Source organism: Haemorhous mexicanus, chromosome 7, assembly GCF_027477595.1.
Source record: "Haemorhous mexicanus isolate bHaeMex1 chromosome 7, bHaeMex1.pri, whole genome shotgun sequence".
Lineage (NCBI taxonomy): Eukaryota > Metazoa > Chordata > Aves > Passeriformes > Fringillidae > Haemorhous > Haemorhous mexicanus.
Genome location: NC_082347.1, coordinates 10790924 through 10810330, shown reverse-complemented (window position 1 = coordinate 10810330; position 19407 = coordinate 10790924). Strand labels below are relative to the sequence as shown.

At 49.6% G+C, this 19407-nt stretch overlaps 1 protein-coding gene across 2 annotated transcripts in view; it reads right to left on the bottom strand.

The window, feature by feature from the left end:
- Positions 1 to 19407, bottom strand: part of PRKG1 (protein kinase cGMP-dependent 1) — a 374427-nt gene that overhangs the window by 343233 nt on the left and 11787 nt on the right. The window contains exon 1 of one of the 2 annotated variants that reach the window (XM_059851088.1): positions 2220 to 2575. The exons of the other annotated variant lie outside the window; for it this stretch is intronic. Coding sequence (XP_059707071.1) covers positions 2220 to 2530 — 311 coding nt within the window. The 5' untranslated portion in view covers positions 2531 to 2575. Of the gene's footprint in view, positions 1 to 2219; positions 2576 to 19407 lie in introns of those variants that run through there. 2 annotated transcript variants of the gene reach the window in all.

The window sequence follows — 19407 nt, the reverse complement described above, 5'->3', positions numbered from 1 at the left end:
AACCCCTCTAAAATCATCAAGTCCAACCATTCTCCCAGCAATTCCAATGCCACCACTAACCAACATCCACCTGCCCCTTGAACACTTCCTGGTGGCTTGACAAAACCAAAAGGTTTGGTGCCATCACCTCAAGAGTCACTGAAGTTCAGCATGAACAGGGGGGAAAAAAAAACCCAACCCTTTTGTGCAGATTTTGTTATTTCCAGGTCCTCACCACCACCATGAGTTATCTTGGCCACCGGGCTCTTAGGGCTGACACAGAGCTTTCAACTCCTCCTAGAGCCAGGTACACTCCTGAAATCATTAGCAAGGATCTTTTCCTGTAACCATAGACTGGTTTGGGTTGGAAGGGACCCTAAAACTTCTCATTCCACCTTCTACTATCCCAGGCTGCTCCAAACCCCCACCTGAGCGATCACAACCTGCAGCCACGAGCTGACTTCGATATTGTAAATAATATTAGGAGTATTGGCCACGGATGATCAATAGGAAACAACCCCCCAGAGAAGTCGGGCATTACACCCCAGACCAGACTGCAGGGCTGCATTTACACAAGGAGCGATGAAAATCCCAGCTGGAAAACGTTCATCCAAGGCTTCCTACACATCCCACTGGGTACGGCAGAGGCTGCGGGCTCGCTCTGCTGGAACCTGTGGCGCTTTCCCGGACTTCTGGGAGCTCCATTTGCACTTCCAAGAGCGCCGAGGGGCAGCGACACCGACAAGGAAGCCGACACGCGTGGGGCTTTGCATTGCCAGGGGGAATTAACACCGCGGGAGGCTTGGATGTTTACCGCACACCGCAGGGATTTCACGGACCGCCCGGCCTCAGCCACCCCCGTCCCGCCAGCCCCACTTTTTGGGGTGTTTTACTCGTTTTGGGGGCTGGAGGGGAGGCATTTCACGCGCCACCGCCGTTCCTCCCCTGACATCCCTTTAAAACGGCCTTAAAAGGACAAAATATCTGTGGCGGTGGGAATGGGGGGCGGGAACAGGAATGTGGGAATGGGAGCGGGAATGGGAAGCGGCGGGGCGGCAGGAGGGGCACAGCGGCCCGGCCCGGCCCGGCCCGGCAGGGTCCCGCCATGGCGGCCGCCCTGAGGGCGGGCAGTTGCCTGGAGACGGCGGGGCCCGCCATGGCGGCGGGAAAGGGCTGAGGCTGCGCGGGGAGCGGGGCCAGCCCCGCCACGGTCCCTCAGGGGACACTCCAGCAGGGTCCCCGTGCCCCGTGGCCCGCCATCCCTCCCCGGAACCCATCCCTGTGCCCCGGCACTGTCCGCCCCGTCCCCCGCATCCCGGAGTTCACCCGGCGCACACGCTCCCCGCTACCGGGATGGCTCCGGGGATCCGCCAGCGCTCCCGGTTATCATCCCGAGGAATTCCTCGTACGAGGAAGATGCCGGCCGCGGAGGGGAGGCGGGTTTGCCCATCGACGGCAAGGTTGCGCCCCGGCCCCGCATACACACGGCGCGGCGAGCATCCGCTCATCACCTCTTCTCTTCTCCTTTTTTATCCCTCGAGGAGCGCTGAAGCAAAGGCACGGCGATGTACCGGCCAGGAGAAGGCACCGAGCGAGGGAGGGCTCCGTTTCCCATTAAGGCGCTCTAATTTCCCTAATCTGCGGCAGGTGTGAAACCGGGGCAGCGCATCCCCCGGCACGCCGGCACCTGAGGATCCCCGCAACTTTCCCTGCCCCCCGCACACCCTCCGGCTCACCAGGACACCGCAATAAGCTCCTGCTTCTGCCGAACCCCCTCCCCAAAACACCAGCCCCCGCCTGGAGAGCCGGGCACCGCATCCCGCCGGGTTCCAAGTTTCCCAGCTGGGAATGTCTCCCTGCGGGGTCCCGCAGCGAGCCCCGCGTTTCTCCCGCTCCCTCCCGCAGCGATAAAGCCTCCTTGCCCAGGACACGATCCGGTCCCCCCCCCCCCGCTTCCCCCGTCCCCCGGAGGGATGTGGCGGCCGGGTCCCCCCGCAGCCGGGACGGGCTGTCCGGGACCGGGGCGTCCCGCTCTGGCGGCACCTCGGCGCTCACTCCTGCCGCTCTTCCCTCCCAGCGCTCGCAACTTTCCCACCCCGCGGGACCACCCGGGGAGGATGCGGGATGCGGGAATGCCGCGCTCCGCTCCGGTCCCTGCCCGGCGGGCGGCGGCGAGGCCGGGGATGGAGCGGGATGAGGCAGAGAGGGGAGGCTGAGCGGCGGGGTGACCCCCTGCTTACTGCGGGCTCTTGGGGTAGAAGGGGAGGGTGACGTGGCTGAGATCCTGGATGTCGAAAGCGGTGGGCTCGGCCGAGATCGCCTGGCGCTTGGTCCGCTGCTCGCCCTGCAAGGTGCCGGCGCTTTGCTGCTGCGCCTGCTGCGTGGCGGGCCGGATCACCGAGCGGTACTTGTCCAGCTCGTTCTGCAGCTTCTGGATCAGTTCGTCCTTCTGGTCCAACTCCAGCTCCAGCTCGTCGATGAGCGCATCCCGCTGCCGCAGCTCCTCGATCTTCTCCTGCAGCGCGTACTGTAAATCCCGCAAAGTGCCCATGGTCCTGCCGCCGCGCTCGCCCCTCGCCGCTCCGGGCAACTTTCCCCCCCCGGGGCCGCCTCCCCGTGCTCGGGCCACCCCGGCCCCCGCCGCTCCCCTGGGCTCGGCCCGGCCCCGCGGGGCCGCCGCCGCCGCAGCCGGACCCCCGGCACGGCGCTCCGGAGCCGGGGTGTTGTCAGGGGCGATGTGGATCCGCCTGCGTCAGGCCGGGCTGGCGAGGGAGCCGAGACACACACACACACACACACACACCCGCGGCGGCGAGCGGGGAGGGAGGGGAGGCGGGCGGGCGGCGGGAGGGAGGCAGGGGCGGCGGGGAGGATGCACATGCTCGCCCCGCTCCCTCCCGCCGGCCCCGCCGCGCCCCGCGCCGCCCACGCCCCGCGGGCTGCCGAGGAGGGAGGGGGCCGGCCGGGGGCAGCGACCGGTGCCTGCCCTCCCGGCCTTCTGCTGCGGTCCGAGCCGCGCACCTCCCGTCCTGCTCCCCTCCCTCCCTCTGCTCCGCTCAAGGTGCCACTTCTCCTTAAAGAACTTATCCTCCCCCTTTACTTTGCTTTTAAAGAGCCGGGTTCTGTTGTCTTCCCCGAGTGGAAGCACAAGCCAGCGTCTGGCATGGCTCCTCCTCAAGCCTTAGCAAGCTCCGGGCTCCAAAAACCCAGATTTTCACGGGAATATCGGTCAAGTCTGTCTGCACTGGAAAAGCCTGGAGGCAGGGCATCTGGCTTTCAGAGCACTGAGAAAAAAAAAAAAAAACCCTTAACTTAAAATCTGGGAGATTTTCTGCCTAGCCCAAGTACCCATGTGAAAGCCCAAGTTTCTGCTGTAGAAAACTGATCAGACTTCCCCGGAGTGCAGGGTTTTCCTTCATGCACTCAGGTTTTCTGTGTAGCCCTACCTCTGTCATACAGCCCGTGGGGCTGCAGCACAGAAATAACAAAATCAAACAAATGAGCCACAGTGGCCAAATCCTCGGTGCCAAATGATTCTGGTTTCTTCCCTTTGCCAGGCACTGAAGGGCCAGCAATGCCCTGAGAGCAGAGGTCCAGCCTTGGCTCTCTGGGGAAGAAACAGGGGGCTCTGAGCTGTTTTGGGGGCTCCTGGTCAAATCATCCAGCCTGGAGGAGCCAGTGATGAAAGGCCCAGAGCACAGGAACCTCACAAAAGCTTCTGCAGCACTGGCACAGTTTCACACTCAGAGGTTTCCAGCAGCTGTTTGTGTTCCCTCTTAGGGAGTTGGATTTGAGGAGGAAAAGGAGGATGCAGCCCTGACTGGGTGTTTTGGAGGTGGGTGGCACCTCTGTGTTTGTGTCTAGACCTCCCATGCCAGGCATGAGCTGGCAGTGCCAGACATCAGCCCCTACTTATGGGGCTGAGCTCCTTTGGTCTTGCCCTTTTTTTTTTTTTCCCTCTTACACACTGGCCCCAGCTTTCAACCTGCAGCTGATCCTTATAAAATAAAGTTATAAAAGAGAACAGATGAGGAATTAGAACTGCTCCCTGCTCCACACTGTTGCTGGAAAGAGCCTGGCCTCTGCTCACAGACATGAGGCTTTGCAGGTTTTTCACATTTGACCCATGTGCATTTTTTGAGATGCACATGGATAGAGGGGGGAAATCTGGGTTATGCAAAACTCTTCAGTTTTCAGTCCCCTTGATACATTTGTGCCAGGCACAAAGCAAAGTCCCCAACTTGTTTCCACAGGTTTAAGTCCAGACAGCAGATTTTACTGTCTATTCCTCCTATTTCCATCTCACATAACTCACTGGGAACAAAAGTACCAGATATCTGCTGAACATTTCCATTTTAAAGACAACAGGCATTAAACAGATGCATTCCTGCTGCCTACAAACTGGGAATCAGTGATAAATAAAATATTTTAACAGCGTTCAGCCAACATGCTGCAAGTTTTATTGCTTTTCTCCCTGTGGAAGTGAAATCTGAAGGAGGGAGAGGTGATACAGTTACCTGAAGCCCACCAGGCTTCAAGAGAATCGAGGCCCTGGGGAAAGCTGGTGCATAATTTCTCAGTGACAAGCAATAAAATAATATGTGAAAGGGGCACAGCCTGGGACTGAGACAACAGTGCCCCAGAACAGAAAGGATCCACAGAAAACCATAAGAAATTATGGCACATAAAGCTGTCAAGGAATTTAGCTGAGTGTACCTAAAATATATATTTATCTCCAGGTAGGAAGAAGATTTTCATTAGACCCTTGGGAGTCTCAAGAGAGATTTTTATGGCCCAGGTTTAGATTTGGGACCATAACCAGCAGCTGTCAAGCCCCAAGGCCAGTGTTCCCTGGTTTAAAGATGAGGCCAAAGCAGCCCAAAGAGCTTCACAAGCTGACAGCAGAGCTCTGCCATGGGGAGACAGCCTGCAGTTACCTATTCCTGGCTATTCCCTGCTCTCCCAAAGAAACCAGAGCACAGAAACCACGAGGCCAGCACAGATCCTGCTGTGTGATCTCAGGGTACCACCCCACTCCAATAAAAATAAATCCTAGGTCCCATTCCTTTTGATTTAAAGCTGCCAATAAATTAGATAGATAGATAGATAGATAGATAGATAGATAGATAGATAGATAGATAGATAGATAGATAGATAGATAGATTGGATGGATGGATGGATGGATGGATGGATGGATGGATGGATGGATGGATGGATGGATGGATGGATGGATGGATGGATGGATGGATGGATGGATGGATGGATGGATGGATGGATCTCAGGCTCAACAGAGCAGCTGCTTTGTCTGCTTGACCCAGGGAATGGAAAGAAACAGCTTTAGGGAGAAGAATGGCAGGAATGCACCAACTGGCTTGGTGTTGGGTGAAGCTGCTCACAGCTAAAGGAAACCTTCAGTTATGAACTTCCCAAAGCCTTTTCCTGCTCTCTCCACTGCCAGAGTGTGCCTGGATGTTGAGTGGGAAGCCTAAAAAAAGAGCATCTGCAGAGATCTGCCCCAGAGCACGGCATGCCAGGGCTGGCTGGTGGGAATCACACGGAGCAGGGATGGTTCTCCTCTCTGCTGCACTCACAATATTTCCTCTCTGCACAGCTCCGGGGTTTTGATACCTTCTGCTTCTGAACCTTTTCAGGGATCATCTGTCACCAAAAGCACCCACTCAGCTGCCATTTTTCAAGCTGAAACTCTGTTTGAGCACTGCCTATCCTGCAAACACCTCCTCGGATTCCCGAGACAGTGCTCAGGGAGCTGGCGCGATCCCTGACAGGAAAATGTCACCTTGCTCCAGCCGGCCAGGACAGCAGGGACAGAGAGGCTGGACATGCACCACTGACCACAGACATAAACATCTTCCTCCTCCTGGATGTGGTGTTTGTTCCCTGCCTAACCCACTCCGCTCTTTCCCCAAAAGATCTGCAGGAGAAGATCAGCTCGTGGCAGAAAGTTGAACCGGCTGGATTTTGTGCTGGATTATCCTGCTGGTGGGGGCTTGGTGCAGCTTTGGGAAGGTCTGTGACCTGCAGGGCTCTGCCCTCCACTGGCACACAACCAAATTCCTGCCCTACCTGCACAGTCACAGCAACACATTCACGATGAGAAGGAACTACAAAAATACAGGAAAATTTCGAAGGAGGCAGCACAGCAGCTGAACGCTTGCAAAAAGCACCTCGAGGTGTGGTCACACCTGAGACTCACCACCTCTCATCCATGGGATGCCACCTGCTATTCCACCACGTCCCCAAAATGCATGGCAGTCCCCAAGGCAGAGCAAGGAGTGCCACCTACTGAAACACGGGCACACCCGACTCCTCCCTAAGGCACATCTGGCCATTCCTTTTGCCCCAGAACACCTCTGGCAGCTCCTCCTCGGGCCACAGGGCCCTACAGATTTATAGGGGGCACCTGGGAAATAATTCAGCCCCCAGGGATCAGGATGAAGCTGAAGTTACTGTGTCAAAGCAGCCTTGCCAAGACCACAGATGGAATTGAATATCCGGGGAGTGCTTCAGCCTCTTTTCTCTAGGAAAACAAGACCTATTTTCTCATGACACTGGATGACTTCCCCCTCCCTATTTTGGTCCTTTCCAGAGCTTGTAAAACAAAACTGAAAGCCATTTGTTCTTCCCCACAAAAGGATGGAGATGTCCAGCTCTGAGCACTGTCATTCAAACCCCATTGCTTCCTGCATGCTGGAAGTCAAATCAACACCTGAACTGGATTATCCTGATGACTTTCCTTTAGGGCATCAGTTCTTTCCACGCTCAGTAAAAAACATGGAGAAGTGTGAAGAGCATGCAGCCATTCCAGGAAATCCTCTCAGGATGAATCTGGGGTAGAGTGCATGAGAAGGAAAAGAAAAATACCACAAGGCTTATTAATGGAACAAAAAATTGCTCGCTGCAGAAGAAGCCGAAGGAAAAAATAACAATGTGCTGTTCTGCAGTTGTAATGCATTTAGCTTTTTATATCACATTAGGGACACACAGAACACCAAAATGAATGTTTGTGCCATGCAAAGCCTAAGGAGGAGACATTGGGAGCATGGAATATCAGAGGATTCTCCAAGAACACAGTGGTTTCAAGCACATGTCTCATCACATTGAAGATTTAAATTCTCCTCTGCAGGCTCTTTGCCTGGAAGGAAGAGATGGATGGCACAAAGCACCTTCTGTCAGTACAAGGTGAGAGATCTCCCTCCTCTCATTGTTTTTGCAGGCTGGAGCAAAGCCTGGGCTGTGCTTCCTGCTGGGTGGGCTGCAGAGCTGAAACAACAGGAGTATCACTCATCTCATTACAAGCTCTATAGAAAAATGGCAGCAAAAAATCATCCTCGGTAGCCACAAGTTCAACAAGCCCTTCAAAGCTTGTTCCTTCCATCAGAGCAACCAAAACCATTTCTCTGACAAGACCCTATTGCCACCATCTCTGGCCACACATCTACAGAAACCTCTGCCCCCCAAAAGCAGGAAGATTTTCTCCCATGATCTCACAGAAAATTGGATTTTCAGCAGCTCAGCCCTCCAGCTGGGTGCACATGGTGGCTGTGTGTCCCCACAGCCCTTCAGGGTTAATGGAATGCTGTGGGATTCCTGGAGCATTTCTCATATCCTCAGCCTGAATGACTTCCTTGGGGCCAGGCTTTCTCCAGGAAGGACCACACAGATGATCCCAGCCCCTCCTGTAGGAACCAGTGCCACGATCCTGATCCCTCCTCTCCAGACACACCTCAAGTGACTGGTTCATTTTTCCCAGTTCCCAGGAAAGGCTGGACTGCCCAGCAAGATCACACACAGGCAGAGCTTAAACACTTCTTCCTCTGGGCTGAATGAAGCCAGAAACCAGTTCTAAACAATTCAACTGCCTTAAGAAGTCTCCTTGGGCTCAGCTTAAGCAGAAATTTGTTCTGCAAGCTGCCAAATAAACACTCAGCATTCTCTGCAGTTACCACAGTCAGACACTGCCCATGCCCTGCTTCTCCCAGCAGTCCCAGGGCACTGACAATGTAGAGCAAAAAGCAGCATTTAGACAAGGCAGGCCCTGGAAATGCAGTTTTCCATTTGCTTTCAGCCATAAGCAACCAGCAAATGAACCCAGGGACCAATTAAATGAAATGCAGGGAAGCAGATTTAGTCGTGGAGCCACAGGATCCAGGATGCAACGGAGGTGAAGTCTGTAAAAAACATCAACTCAGTGGATGTTGCTGGGAAAACAGGTTCCTTCTGCTCCCACACACATCTCTGTTGGACTGGGGGAAGCTGGAACAGTTGAAGGAAGGTGGGAGCCATGTGCTGGGTCTGGTTTCCACAGGGATAGCCAGGCCAGCTTCCTTCCACCTCTCATCAGCCAGAGCTGAATGCTGGGGACAGCCTGTGCTCAGTGACCTTGGGACATTCACTGTCCCCCACACATTCCTCCTTGGAGTGCATCTGTTCTACACCTCTTCCATGTGAAATCACCTCTGGGCTTGTCTTTATCTGGGACTCCAACAAGCAACAACCACTCCCAGAGAAGCCTTGGAATCACAGAAGAGTTTGGGTTCAAAGGGACCTTCAATCTCAGCTCCTTCCACCCTCTGCCATGGCAGGGACACCTCCCACTGTCCCAGGCTGCTCCAAGCCCTGTCCAGCCTGGCCTTGGGCACTGCCAGGGATCCAAGGGCAGCCCCAGCTGCTCTGGGCACCCTGTGCCAGGGCCTGCCCAATTCCTCCCCAATATCCCATCCCTCCCTGCCCTCTGGCAGTGGGAAGCCATTCCCTGTGTCCTGTCCCTCCATCCCTTGTACAGAGTCTCTCTCCATGTTTCCTGTAGCCCCTTCAGGCCACAATTTGGTCACCCCAAAGCTTCTCCTCTCCTGGCTGAACAATCCCAACTCTGCCAGGGCACTGGTCTTTGTCAGATACTGGGAAAAACTTGGGCTCACCAAAAAGGAGATTTCTTCCACCAGACAGCTGCAATTCATCTCTGTTTCCTTTTAAAACACAGCATGAGCACAGCTGAACTCCTCAGTTTCAGCTTTTCCCCTCTCTGACCTGCACCTTGCTCATTGTTTTAGTCACGGTGCTCTGGCTGCAAGAGGCAGAAAGCAAAACCCTCAGCAAGGTGAGAACAGCAAGAAACTCATTTTCCCCCCCTCAAATTATATCAAGGGATAAAGCAGCTCATTTTTCTCATTTCTCCAGCCTCATTTTGAGGCTGTTTGATGCCATTCCTTCACTTTGGGGGTTTCACAGTGACAAACCTCTCAGCAGCCCCGAGCATTTGCAATTCTGGGTGCTCCCTCTGCTCACCCCTTCAGACCCTGCAGTTTTCTTATCTCTCCTCGCCAGTAATGCACCACTCACCTCCCATAATTGCCTTGGTCTGTTGGGTTGATTTATCCAGCCTTCAAAACAATTCATTTATATTTGAAATTGGATTAGAAACAAACACAAATTCCGCTCCCCCGATATGAAAATAACCAGTGTGTTACCATTATTTCATGATGCATTGAGAACAAGTGCCCTGTCTCTTTATACAATCAGTTTAATTCCCTTGCTTATTAAAAAAAATATTATTTGGCTGTTTCAGGTATTTATAATAATAAACACAAACCACAGATTTTAAATCTGGGGTTTACATGCCTGGAGAATAGGCTGGTGTTTCTTTAAGTTGCACTGAGAGTTGCTTCCTTTTTAAAAACAGATTTGTGGCAGAAATTATCCTGAAATCTTTGATGTTTGCACGTCCTGAGCAACTGGAAATATTCCACTGGAGCACCAGACTCTTATTTAGGGATCTACAGGTGTTTATGGCCACAATTCCAGCAATGCTAAACCCTTCCCCTCTGAAAACGCTTCCCAAAAAGCTCTGCCCACAGGAGCTGAGCCCTGAGATCATTTAAGGCTCAGAATCAATGGCTGCACCCCACAGAGGGCCAGGCTTGTTACAGTACCAGGGAAATATCCATGAATCACCCAGGCACAATCTGCAAACAGGGCTCACATCAAGCCTCACAAAGGTTTTACAGCGCTCCACTGGCTTCTACAGCCATTTCTTATTTATGCTTGGGGGAGCTCCATCAAGTTGGGCTCTCAGAGTGTGTAAAATGTTTATATTCACAGTTTTCTCTGTCAGTGTTTGCAGGGACTGATTGCTCTACTCATCAGAGCATTAGAGACCAGCACTCGCCTGATTTCCTCAGCAGCACCAACATCTCTCAGCTGAGTGCCCTGGGTGAGTCAGGGGTGGGCAGAGCTTTTATCCTCTCCTTTCTTCCCTTTCTGGTGCAGATCTGCAGCCAAACCCCTGGCTGAGGTGCGGGGCTCCCTCCTGGCTGGCACTGCTCCACCTGCCCTGGTGTTCCTCACTCCAGTTCCATTCCCAGCTGCTTTTCCTGACTTTAACCCCTCCCCATAGCAGAGAATTCAGACATTCCAGGAAGGTTCACCCGTGCACCTCTTCCCCACCAGCTCCCAATCTTTGGTTTGTGTGGAAAACAGGACAATTGTCACTTCTGGGGAATTGTGATACCAGCTACTGGGAGCTTCCTCCAACCTAAAGGGAACAATCTCTTGGAAGTGATGCTGCTGCAAAGGCAAAATGTTCTGGGTCTGCTTCTCTGTGGTTGGGAAAGAAACATTCCCAGGCTGGTGTTGATCTTTATATGATCACAGAAGGGTTTGGGTTCAGAGGGACCTCAAAGCCCATCCAGTGCCACCCCTGCCATGACAGGGACACCTCCCACTGTCCCAGGCTGCTCCAACTTGGCCTTGGGCTCTGCCAGGGATCCAGGGGCAGCCCCAGCTGCTCTGGGCACCCTGTGCCAGGGCCTGCCCACGCTCCCAGGGAACAATTCCTTCCAATATCCCATCCCTCCCTGCCCTCTGGCACTGGGGGCCATTCCCTGTGTCCCGTCCCAAGCCTCTCCCTCTCTTTCCTGTAGCTCCTTCAGGCTACAATTTGGTCACCCCAGAGCTTCCCCTCTCCAGGTGAACAATCCCAGCTCTCCCAGCCTTTCCTCCCAGCAGAGCTGCTCCATCCCTCTGCTCATCCTGGTGCCTCCCCTGGGCTCTCCCCAGCAGCTCCAGGTCCCTTCTGTGCTGGCACCAGGTGATTTCTCTGCAAGAACCCTTTGTGTTGCAGTTTTATCTCCTCTGCTTTCCTTGAGCAACCACAGGCAACAGGGCCCTTTTCCCCTTCCCAAATTTCTGCAATCCCAGCACACAAAGCCCCACATTCAAACCCATCTCCAGAGCCCCTGGCACAAGAGGAAGGATCAAAACAAGGCCCAAACCCTGCACTGTGCAGCAGGAAGGGAACACATCCCAGACCCCTGTGCCCTGAGCAGGAGAACAAACTCACAGCCTGCTTCCAAACTGTGGGAAATGGATTTGGAGAAAATGTTTAAAGCTTGACAAAAGGCTTACATAGTGTGCATCTGTATGTAAACTTGGAGATAAGAAACGTTGACTTAGAAATGCCTTGGAATAGGATAGACATTGTTGAGAGAGAAATGGAACCAGAAACAAGTTTTAAAAGGTAGCTTTGTAAAAAAAGACTAGATATTTTAGAGAAATAGAGTTTTGAAAGATGTATTGTAGTAGGGGTGGTTTTAGATGATTGATTTTCAAGTATTTATAGTATGGTGTGCTTAAAGCTGATAGGTTAAAAATGTTTATTGTACTCTAATTAAGAAATTGTTGGCTTCTGATTGCTTCCAAACCACCCCTGCTCCTTTCCCCACACACAAAAATCGCTTTGGTTTTGCTTTGCACCCGCTGTTTCCTTGTTTTCCTCTTGCTCCCAGGCAGAGCTATCAGCACAGAGAGTTTGCAGCTGCTGCTTTGGGCATGACGAGGCTCCTGTGCCACCTCCGCTCCCTTACATGGCCCGCAGCTCGGGCAGGCCCAGCATTCCCCACATTCTTCCCTTTTTCCCTGCTTTTTATCCCCGTTTCCCTCGGCAGGAGAGAACACAAACACAAGGAGTAAGGCCGCCCTCTGCTGCCCTACACCAAACATCGGGCGAGCGACAACATCACAAGAAAAACCCAACGAAACAGAAAAGCAACGAAAAACATCCCCAAAATGCAATGTAAAAATTAAAAAAAAATAGTAATCTCATTTAAAAAATTAGCAATATTATTGGTCAAGCCCAGCTTTAATACAGTAATTTATTCCTTTTCTCTGCAAGGGGCTACCACAACTTTTTAATCACAAGTTTTTTCGAGTTACCCACTACAACTCCCCAAAAAGTGAACATGTAGCATCTTAAGGAGCTTATATAAATAAAAATGGACTTTTATAAACCCACAGCAATGTCGGTAGGTCCCTTACAGCAATCCAACTCACAGCCTGCTTCTGCTTAATATTCCTTTTGCCCAATAATCAAATTATTTCAGAGCTGTAACAGCTCTGCCTGCAGACATCACATTTTGGGTGGGTTTTCTTCACCATTCCTGTGGTATGGTAAATAATACCAGACTTAAATAATACCATCTCTTGGTTCCCCTTTAAAGAGAGGTAAAAGATGGATCTGGTGTGAGCTGGAATCAACAATTCAATGCAGTAATGGATACTAAAGCATTGATTTGCATCCATTCCTGGCTCAACTCCCAACCACTCTGAGTGTGCACACAAAATTCAGGACACACAGATCCCAAACATCCCTGTTGTTTAGCATTAATGACCAATCTGAAAAATGAAGGGGGTTTATTTCCCCTGTACATGCCACATTTTTGTCTCACTCCTCTGAATTTTAAATTGTTCCATTTTCAGGAGTCTGTCTCTTTTTACTCTCCGTTTATATTCCCTTGTAAACTCCCAGAAAAGTCAATTAAATTTAAATAGCTCACACTAATACCACAAAATTTTCACTGCAATTGCAGCTAATCCATCACCTCCCCAACACCCCACAACAAACCCTGGCTTCCCAAAGTGCTCAGATCTACAGATAAAATCAAGTTTTGCAAGCAAACCCTGATTTTAAAAACCATGAATGCAATTTCCAAGCAGAATCAGTATTGATTGGGCAGCAGATCACCAAATGCTGAGCATGGAGGGGTAAATTATGGGAGAAAAATCCATCCAGGAGCCCTACTAGGATAGGGAATTTGGGCAAATATGTTTTTTATCCTTTAAGCTTCTCTATATTTTTGTAGGAGACACCCAGGACAGGGGGTAAATAAGTCTGTAAAAGACAAACCAAACTCAAGCAGATTAAATGATTCAGGAAAATAAATCAATCCTCAGGTGAAACCTCCCAGTACCAAATTTTTTAGTTACATAAAATCCCTCCCAGGAGGTGAAATTAGAGGTGGGAACCCCAAATCCAAAATCCAGCCTATGGATGAGCCACATTCTGCCATCTCTGCTCTCCCAAAAGAAGGTGAAACTATAGATTTTCCCCCCTCACTCCTCCTATTTAAAGGTTTCACCAAACCCCTCACAGCTGGAGCAGGTTTGGAGCTCTTCAGTGGAGAATCCACCTCACCTGGGTAATTCTTTGATGAGAGGCAAAGCTCAGAGCAAACCCTTTTCCTGTCAGCTTGGAAAAAAAAATCTCAGGCATTCCTTAAAAACTTCTCTTTCATGAACCCAATTCCAGCAGGGTTATTCCAGTTCTTCCCAGTGCCACCCTAAATAATGCTTATTATCAACCCAAGAGCAGGGGAGAAATGGGAATATTCTCTGCTTTTAACTAAATTCTTTCTTTCTTTTCACCAGAAAAGTCTTTGAACATGAACTCAGGTTTTGCTGGCCACTGGATGGCAAGTGATGTGTTTGGCTTTCCATTTGTAGGGAATTATTACGACTCATTTCATGATGCTGATGGGTTTTAAATATTTTTGTTCTTTAATTTTTCTTCCTCTTCAGCAACACACAGGAAATAAAAAGAAGAGACTGGCACATCACACTACTAAATCTGCAGAAACATCTTCAAGTTCTTGCAGAGAGCAGTGATTAAAGCTTTAAAAATGTACCTGTTTCTCCCCCTGAAGGAACAGAGGGCTGCTGGAACATAAATCCACCTGAATTAGAGCACAGCTCATCTCCTCACCATTGAAACCACATGGTTTAACCCATCTCTTGTAACTGCAGCTTTGGTTTGTTTCATTTCATCTCATTTCTGTGCCTGAAAAATCACAGCAGCCCGAAGGATGAACTTAATTGCACCTCCAGTGAGCTGCACGGGTTAATTAACATAATTACTCATTCCTAGCCTGGTCAGCTCCCTGCATTCATCTGCTGCACACCCAGGCTGAATAATTCAGCAGGTATTAATTATTTATGGCCTGGAGCTCTTCAGAAGGCAGTCAGTGCCAGGATTGGACCTGGCAGGCAGAGCTAAGCACAGGCCCAGCTCAGGCTTTCCTTAAACTTCCCTCTCATGAACCCAATTCCAGCCATGGGTTCTTCCAGATTCTAGGCTCTTCAGATTCTGGGTTCTTCCAGATTCTGGGCTCTTCAGATTCTGGGTTCTTCCAGATTCTGGGTTCTTCCACAGCAATGGGTTCTTCAGATTCTGGGTTCTTCCAGCAATGGGTTCTCCAGATTCTGGGTTCTTCAGATTCTGGGTTCTTCCAACAATGGGTTCTCCAGATTCTGGGTTCTTCAGATTCTGGGTTCTTCCAACAATGGGTTCTCCAGATTCTGGGTTCTTCCAGCAATGGGTTCTTCCAGATTCTGGGTTCTTCAGATTCTGGGTTCTTCCAGATCTTCACAGTGCAAAGCAATGTTTATTATCAACCCAAGAGCAGGGGGGAAATGGGAATATTCTCTGCTTGTAACTAAATTCTGTATTTCTTTTCACCATGAAAAGCCTTTGAACATGAACTCAGGTTTTGGGCATCACAGATCCTGGGCATCACAGCAGGGAAATTCTCTAGAAATCAGTTTTAAAATATAGTTTTGTAAGAAGAGTAAATATTTTAGAAAATTAAAATTGTGAAAGATGTATTTTAGTAAGATTGTGTAAAAAAACCAGTGATTAAAAGTAATAGTGATATTGTGTGGTAAAAGTTAATAAGCTAAAAATTATTTATAAAGAAATAAGTTAGCTTTTGATAGAATAGTGTCAAGTTTTATATCTTTTGGGTTTTACCACTTATTGAGACTAATAATAGAATAAAATATTTTAAATCACCTCTCAGTTGCTTCATCTTTAGGATAGAATAGAGAGAACATTGAGAGAGAGACTGAGCTTGAAACAAGTTTCAAAATATAGCCTTGCAAAAAGAGTAAATATTTTAAAAAATTAAAAATGAAAGATACATTGTAGCAAGACCACAGGTTAAAAAAAAAAAAGTTATTCGAGTTAGTAGTTATAGAAACATTGTGTAGTAAAAGCTAATAAGCTAAAAAACAATTTATGAAGTATTGTAACCAGGAAATAAGTCAGCTTCTGATAGAATGGTGTCAAGTTTTACATCTCTTGTGTCTCACTATTCATCAAGACCAATAACAGAATAAGATCTTTTAAAACACCTCTCAGATGCCCCATAAAAACTAAAAAAAAAAAACCAACGAGGGTGAAGTTTGCTCCCAGTGTGTGAGTGGGAAACTATGACTTAAAAGAGAAGATACATCCAGAGGCCAAGAAGGAGCTGTGACTCCTGGTGGCTGAGGCTGAACTGCTTTTTTGGAGTGCTAAATCCCCGCTGTGGCAAAGGCTGCAGCTGGAGATGGTGTTGAAGAAGGTAAACAAATACCTGGGAGCTGGAATTTGTCAAGGGCAGAGGGGGCTTATGGAAAAAAATAGAATAAAAATCTTATTTTACATAATATCGACGCTATAATTGGTTAAATGCTCAGTATTAAGTGGGATTTTAGGAGGAGCAGCAAAAGGCTTTGCAAGAACTGGAAGATGGGTGAATCCATATGAAAAATGAGGCACCTATTGTGACCAAGGACAAATATCCAGGTGCACAAAATCCCTGGGAAAGGCTCACCCACATCTCCAGCTGCAGGTCAGCAGTGCCACCTCCAGTGCCCATCACCAGCCCAGCTGAGCAGATTTATGCTCTAAAACCCCCAAACCACCCGGATTATTCCTCCCCAGGTGTGTTTACCCCCAAATCTTCCCCCTCTGCAGTCTCTGCTGCTGTACCCAAAATATTTCCACAGCCAAGCCCTGGATGCCAGCACACAGGAGAGGCTTCTCCCCACCTTCCCACCGGGTTTGGGGCTTTGGCAGCCTCCCCCCAAGAACCCTTCCTGATAAAACCCTGGAGTGGGAACAGGGCAGCCTTTCAGCCTCCCCCAGGCAGGGCCAGCCCGGCTCCATGGGCAGCTCCTGGAGGGTGCTGTGGTTACCCACAGGGCAGCACAGCCCTCATTCCAGCCCTCTGCAGAGAGATCTCTGCTCTGTGAGGCCCTTCACCAGGGCACAGGGTGGGGAGGCAGAGCTGAAAGCGTTGCTTCAATCCCAGGAAAGCCAGGGGGCTCTGCAGCTTTTCCCTCCCTCTATTCCCTGGCGTCAGTTTTTGGGAGCTTTTTTTAACCACTTCCCAGCACTGAGCTGAGGGTTGTCCCCATGTTGGACTATGCTTTTTTCTGACCCAGAGAGGGGTCAACTGAGAGGTGTTTTAAAAGCTTTTATTTCAGTTTCAGAAGGGTGAGACAATACAGATGTCATAATTTACACCATCACAATCAGAAGTCAACTATTTCCTAATTACATTACACTCTAAGTATTTTTTAGCTTATTAATTTTTGCCACACTATGTTGTAAATGCTTTAAAACTAATCATCTAAAATTACTCCTCGTGGGTCTTACCACAATACATTTTTCATAGTTCTATTTTTCTAAAATATCTACTCTTTTTTTACAAAACCATCCCTTAAAACTTATTTCTAATTCTATTTCTCTCTTAACAGTATCTATCTTATTCTACAACATTTCTAAGTCAGTATTTCTTATCTCAAAATTTATTTACACATACAGACTATGTGAACCTTCTCTCAAACTTTAAGAATTTTCTATAAATCTATTTCCCACAGTCCCCTGTGGACTTTGTCAGGGTTTTACCCCAAGACATGGCTCTGTCACTGCCTTAAGCATCAAATATTTCCAGCCACGTGGAAGATAAAGCTGAAATAATCCAAGTGTTTAAACTGTACTTTTCTCCCAGATCTCCTTTCCCTCCCAGAAGCCATGGCCAGGAGGGAGGGGGCATAAAATCCATCTGTCAGCTCAGCCTTACACTGAATTTCCATTAATGCTTCAGATTATATATCCAGAAAACATCAGACCCAATCCAGCCCTGGTTCTCCCACATGGTAACAAACCCTTTCTTTTCTTGCACCACCAACTACTTTGAACTGAAAAATTAGGGAGAGGTTGGCATTGCAAAAAAAAAAAAAAAAAAAGCAGGAGAAATAGCCCAGGTCTGACAGTTCTTCTACCATGAGGCTGGGATTTTTAGGGCTGGGTGGTTCATGTTCCACAGAGAACCCTAAAGGTTGGAAAACCACTCTGAGATCGAATCCAACCATTCCCCAGCACTGCCAAGGCCACCTCTAACCCATGGCCCCAAGTGCCACATCCACAGTTTTGGAACACTCACAGAATTCACAGAATTCTCAGAATCACTGGGTAGGAAGAGACCTCCAAGATCACTGAGTCCAACCCAGCCCCAACACCTCAACTAAACCCTGGCACCCAGTGCCACATCCAGGCTGTTTTTAAACACACCCAGGGATGGTGACTCCACCACCTCCCTGGGCAGAACATTCCAGGACTTTATCAGCCTTTCTGAAAAACACTTTTTCCTGATATCCAACCTGTATTTCCCTTGGTGCAGCTTGAGGCTGTGTGCTCTGGTTCTGTCAGTGCTGCCTGGGGAAAGAGCCCAGCCCCACCTGAGCACAGCCACCTTTCAGGAGTTGCAGAGAGTGATGAGGTCACCCCCAAGTCTCCTTTTCTCCAGGCTGAGCACCCCCAGCTCCCTCAGTGGTTCCTCACAGGGTTTGTGTTCCCAGCCCCTCTCCAGCCCCGTTGCCTCCTCTGGATGCACTCCAGTGTCTCAATGTCCTTCCCAAACTGAGGGGCCAGAGCTGGACACAGCACTCCAGGTGTGCCCTCACCTGTGCCAGGTACAGGGGCAGAATGACCTGCCTGCTCCTGCTGGCCACACCATTCCTGATCCAGGCCAGGAGCCACTGCCCTTCTTGCCCACCTGGGCACACTCCCAGGGCTGTGACTCCACCACTTCCCTGGGCAGCCCCTTCCAAGGCCTTTTGGTGAAGGAATTTCCCCTGATACCCCATCAAAATCCACTCTGAAGCAACATGAGGCCATTTCCTCATCCCGTCCCTGTTCTCCAGAAGCAGAACCTGAACCCCCCGGCTGCCCCTCCTGTCAGGGGGTTGTGGAGAGCAATAAAATTCCACACAGGGCTTGATCTTACTGGGGAGATGCCAAAGCTCCAGGTCCCAAAATCCTGCACCACTCCTCATTTCCAGCCTGATTTTCCCTGCAGTGCTGCTGAATGAGAAGCCCACTTAAAAAGACAAATCTGTGTTTAACCTCCTGGGCACTTTTATTGGTTGGAGACTGTCACTGTGATATTTTCTGAAAAGTCCCTTCGCCAGGATTTTTCTCCTGAGAAGCTTCAGAAAAGAAATGAAAACAATAATTATCTCATTGCTTGGAATGTGGTTTGGACATTGTTTAACCCACAGGTGCATCTTTGATTGGTTCCATGTGAATTGTTTTAACTTAATGACCAATCCCAGTCCAGCCGTGTTGGACTCTCTGAGTATGTAATGATTTTTTGTTATTCATTCTTTTCTAGCCTTCTGTCTGGATCCTTTCTCTTTCTTTAGTATAGTTTTAGTATATAATTTTCTTTTAATATAACATAATATCATAAAATAATAAATCAGCCTTCTGAGAACTTGGAGTCAAGTCTCATCTCTCACCTCATCCTGGGGACCCTCACAACACCACAACAACTGGTGACCACAGGAGATCAGTAAATTCTCATTTCTTGGAATGTCCAGGCCTGCTTTATCAGCCTGATAACCTCAGCCACTACCCTGAGTAAGGCTGGGGATATGCACAAGTGGAAAGAGGATTTGGGAAGGCAAAAGTGAGCGAGGACCTGGAGCTTTTAAAGATCAGCCAGTAATGGGATGACATTTCCTTTCTCCAGGAACATTTGTCTGCAATGAAAGCGATGCCTGAGCACATCAAACTGGGCTGTAATTATCCCATTATGCTCCTGTCGGGTCTGAAGGCTAAACTGAGATAAAGTCAGTGGAAAATGCTTCCCCCACACTGGGGAATCATCCCCTCCATGGTTTCATTAGGGGAGTATCAGGCTGAAGCAGCTTTTGCTGTGAGCAGGAGCAGCCTGAAACAGCACCTGGGCTTTTCCCTCAAATCCTGCTCCTTAAATCTGCCCCTTAGGGTGTGGACTGGGGAGA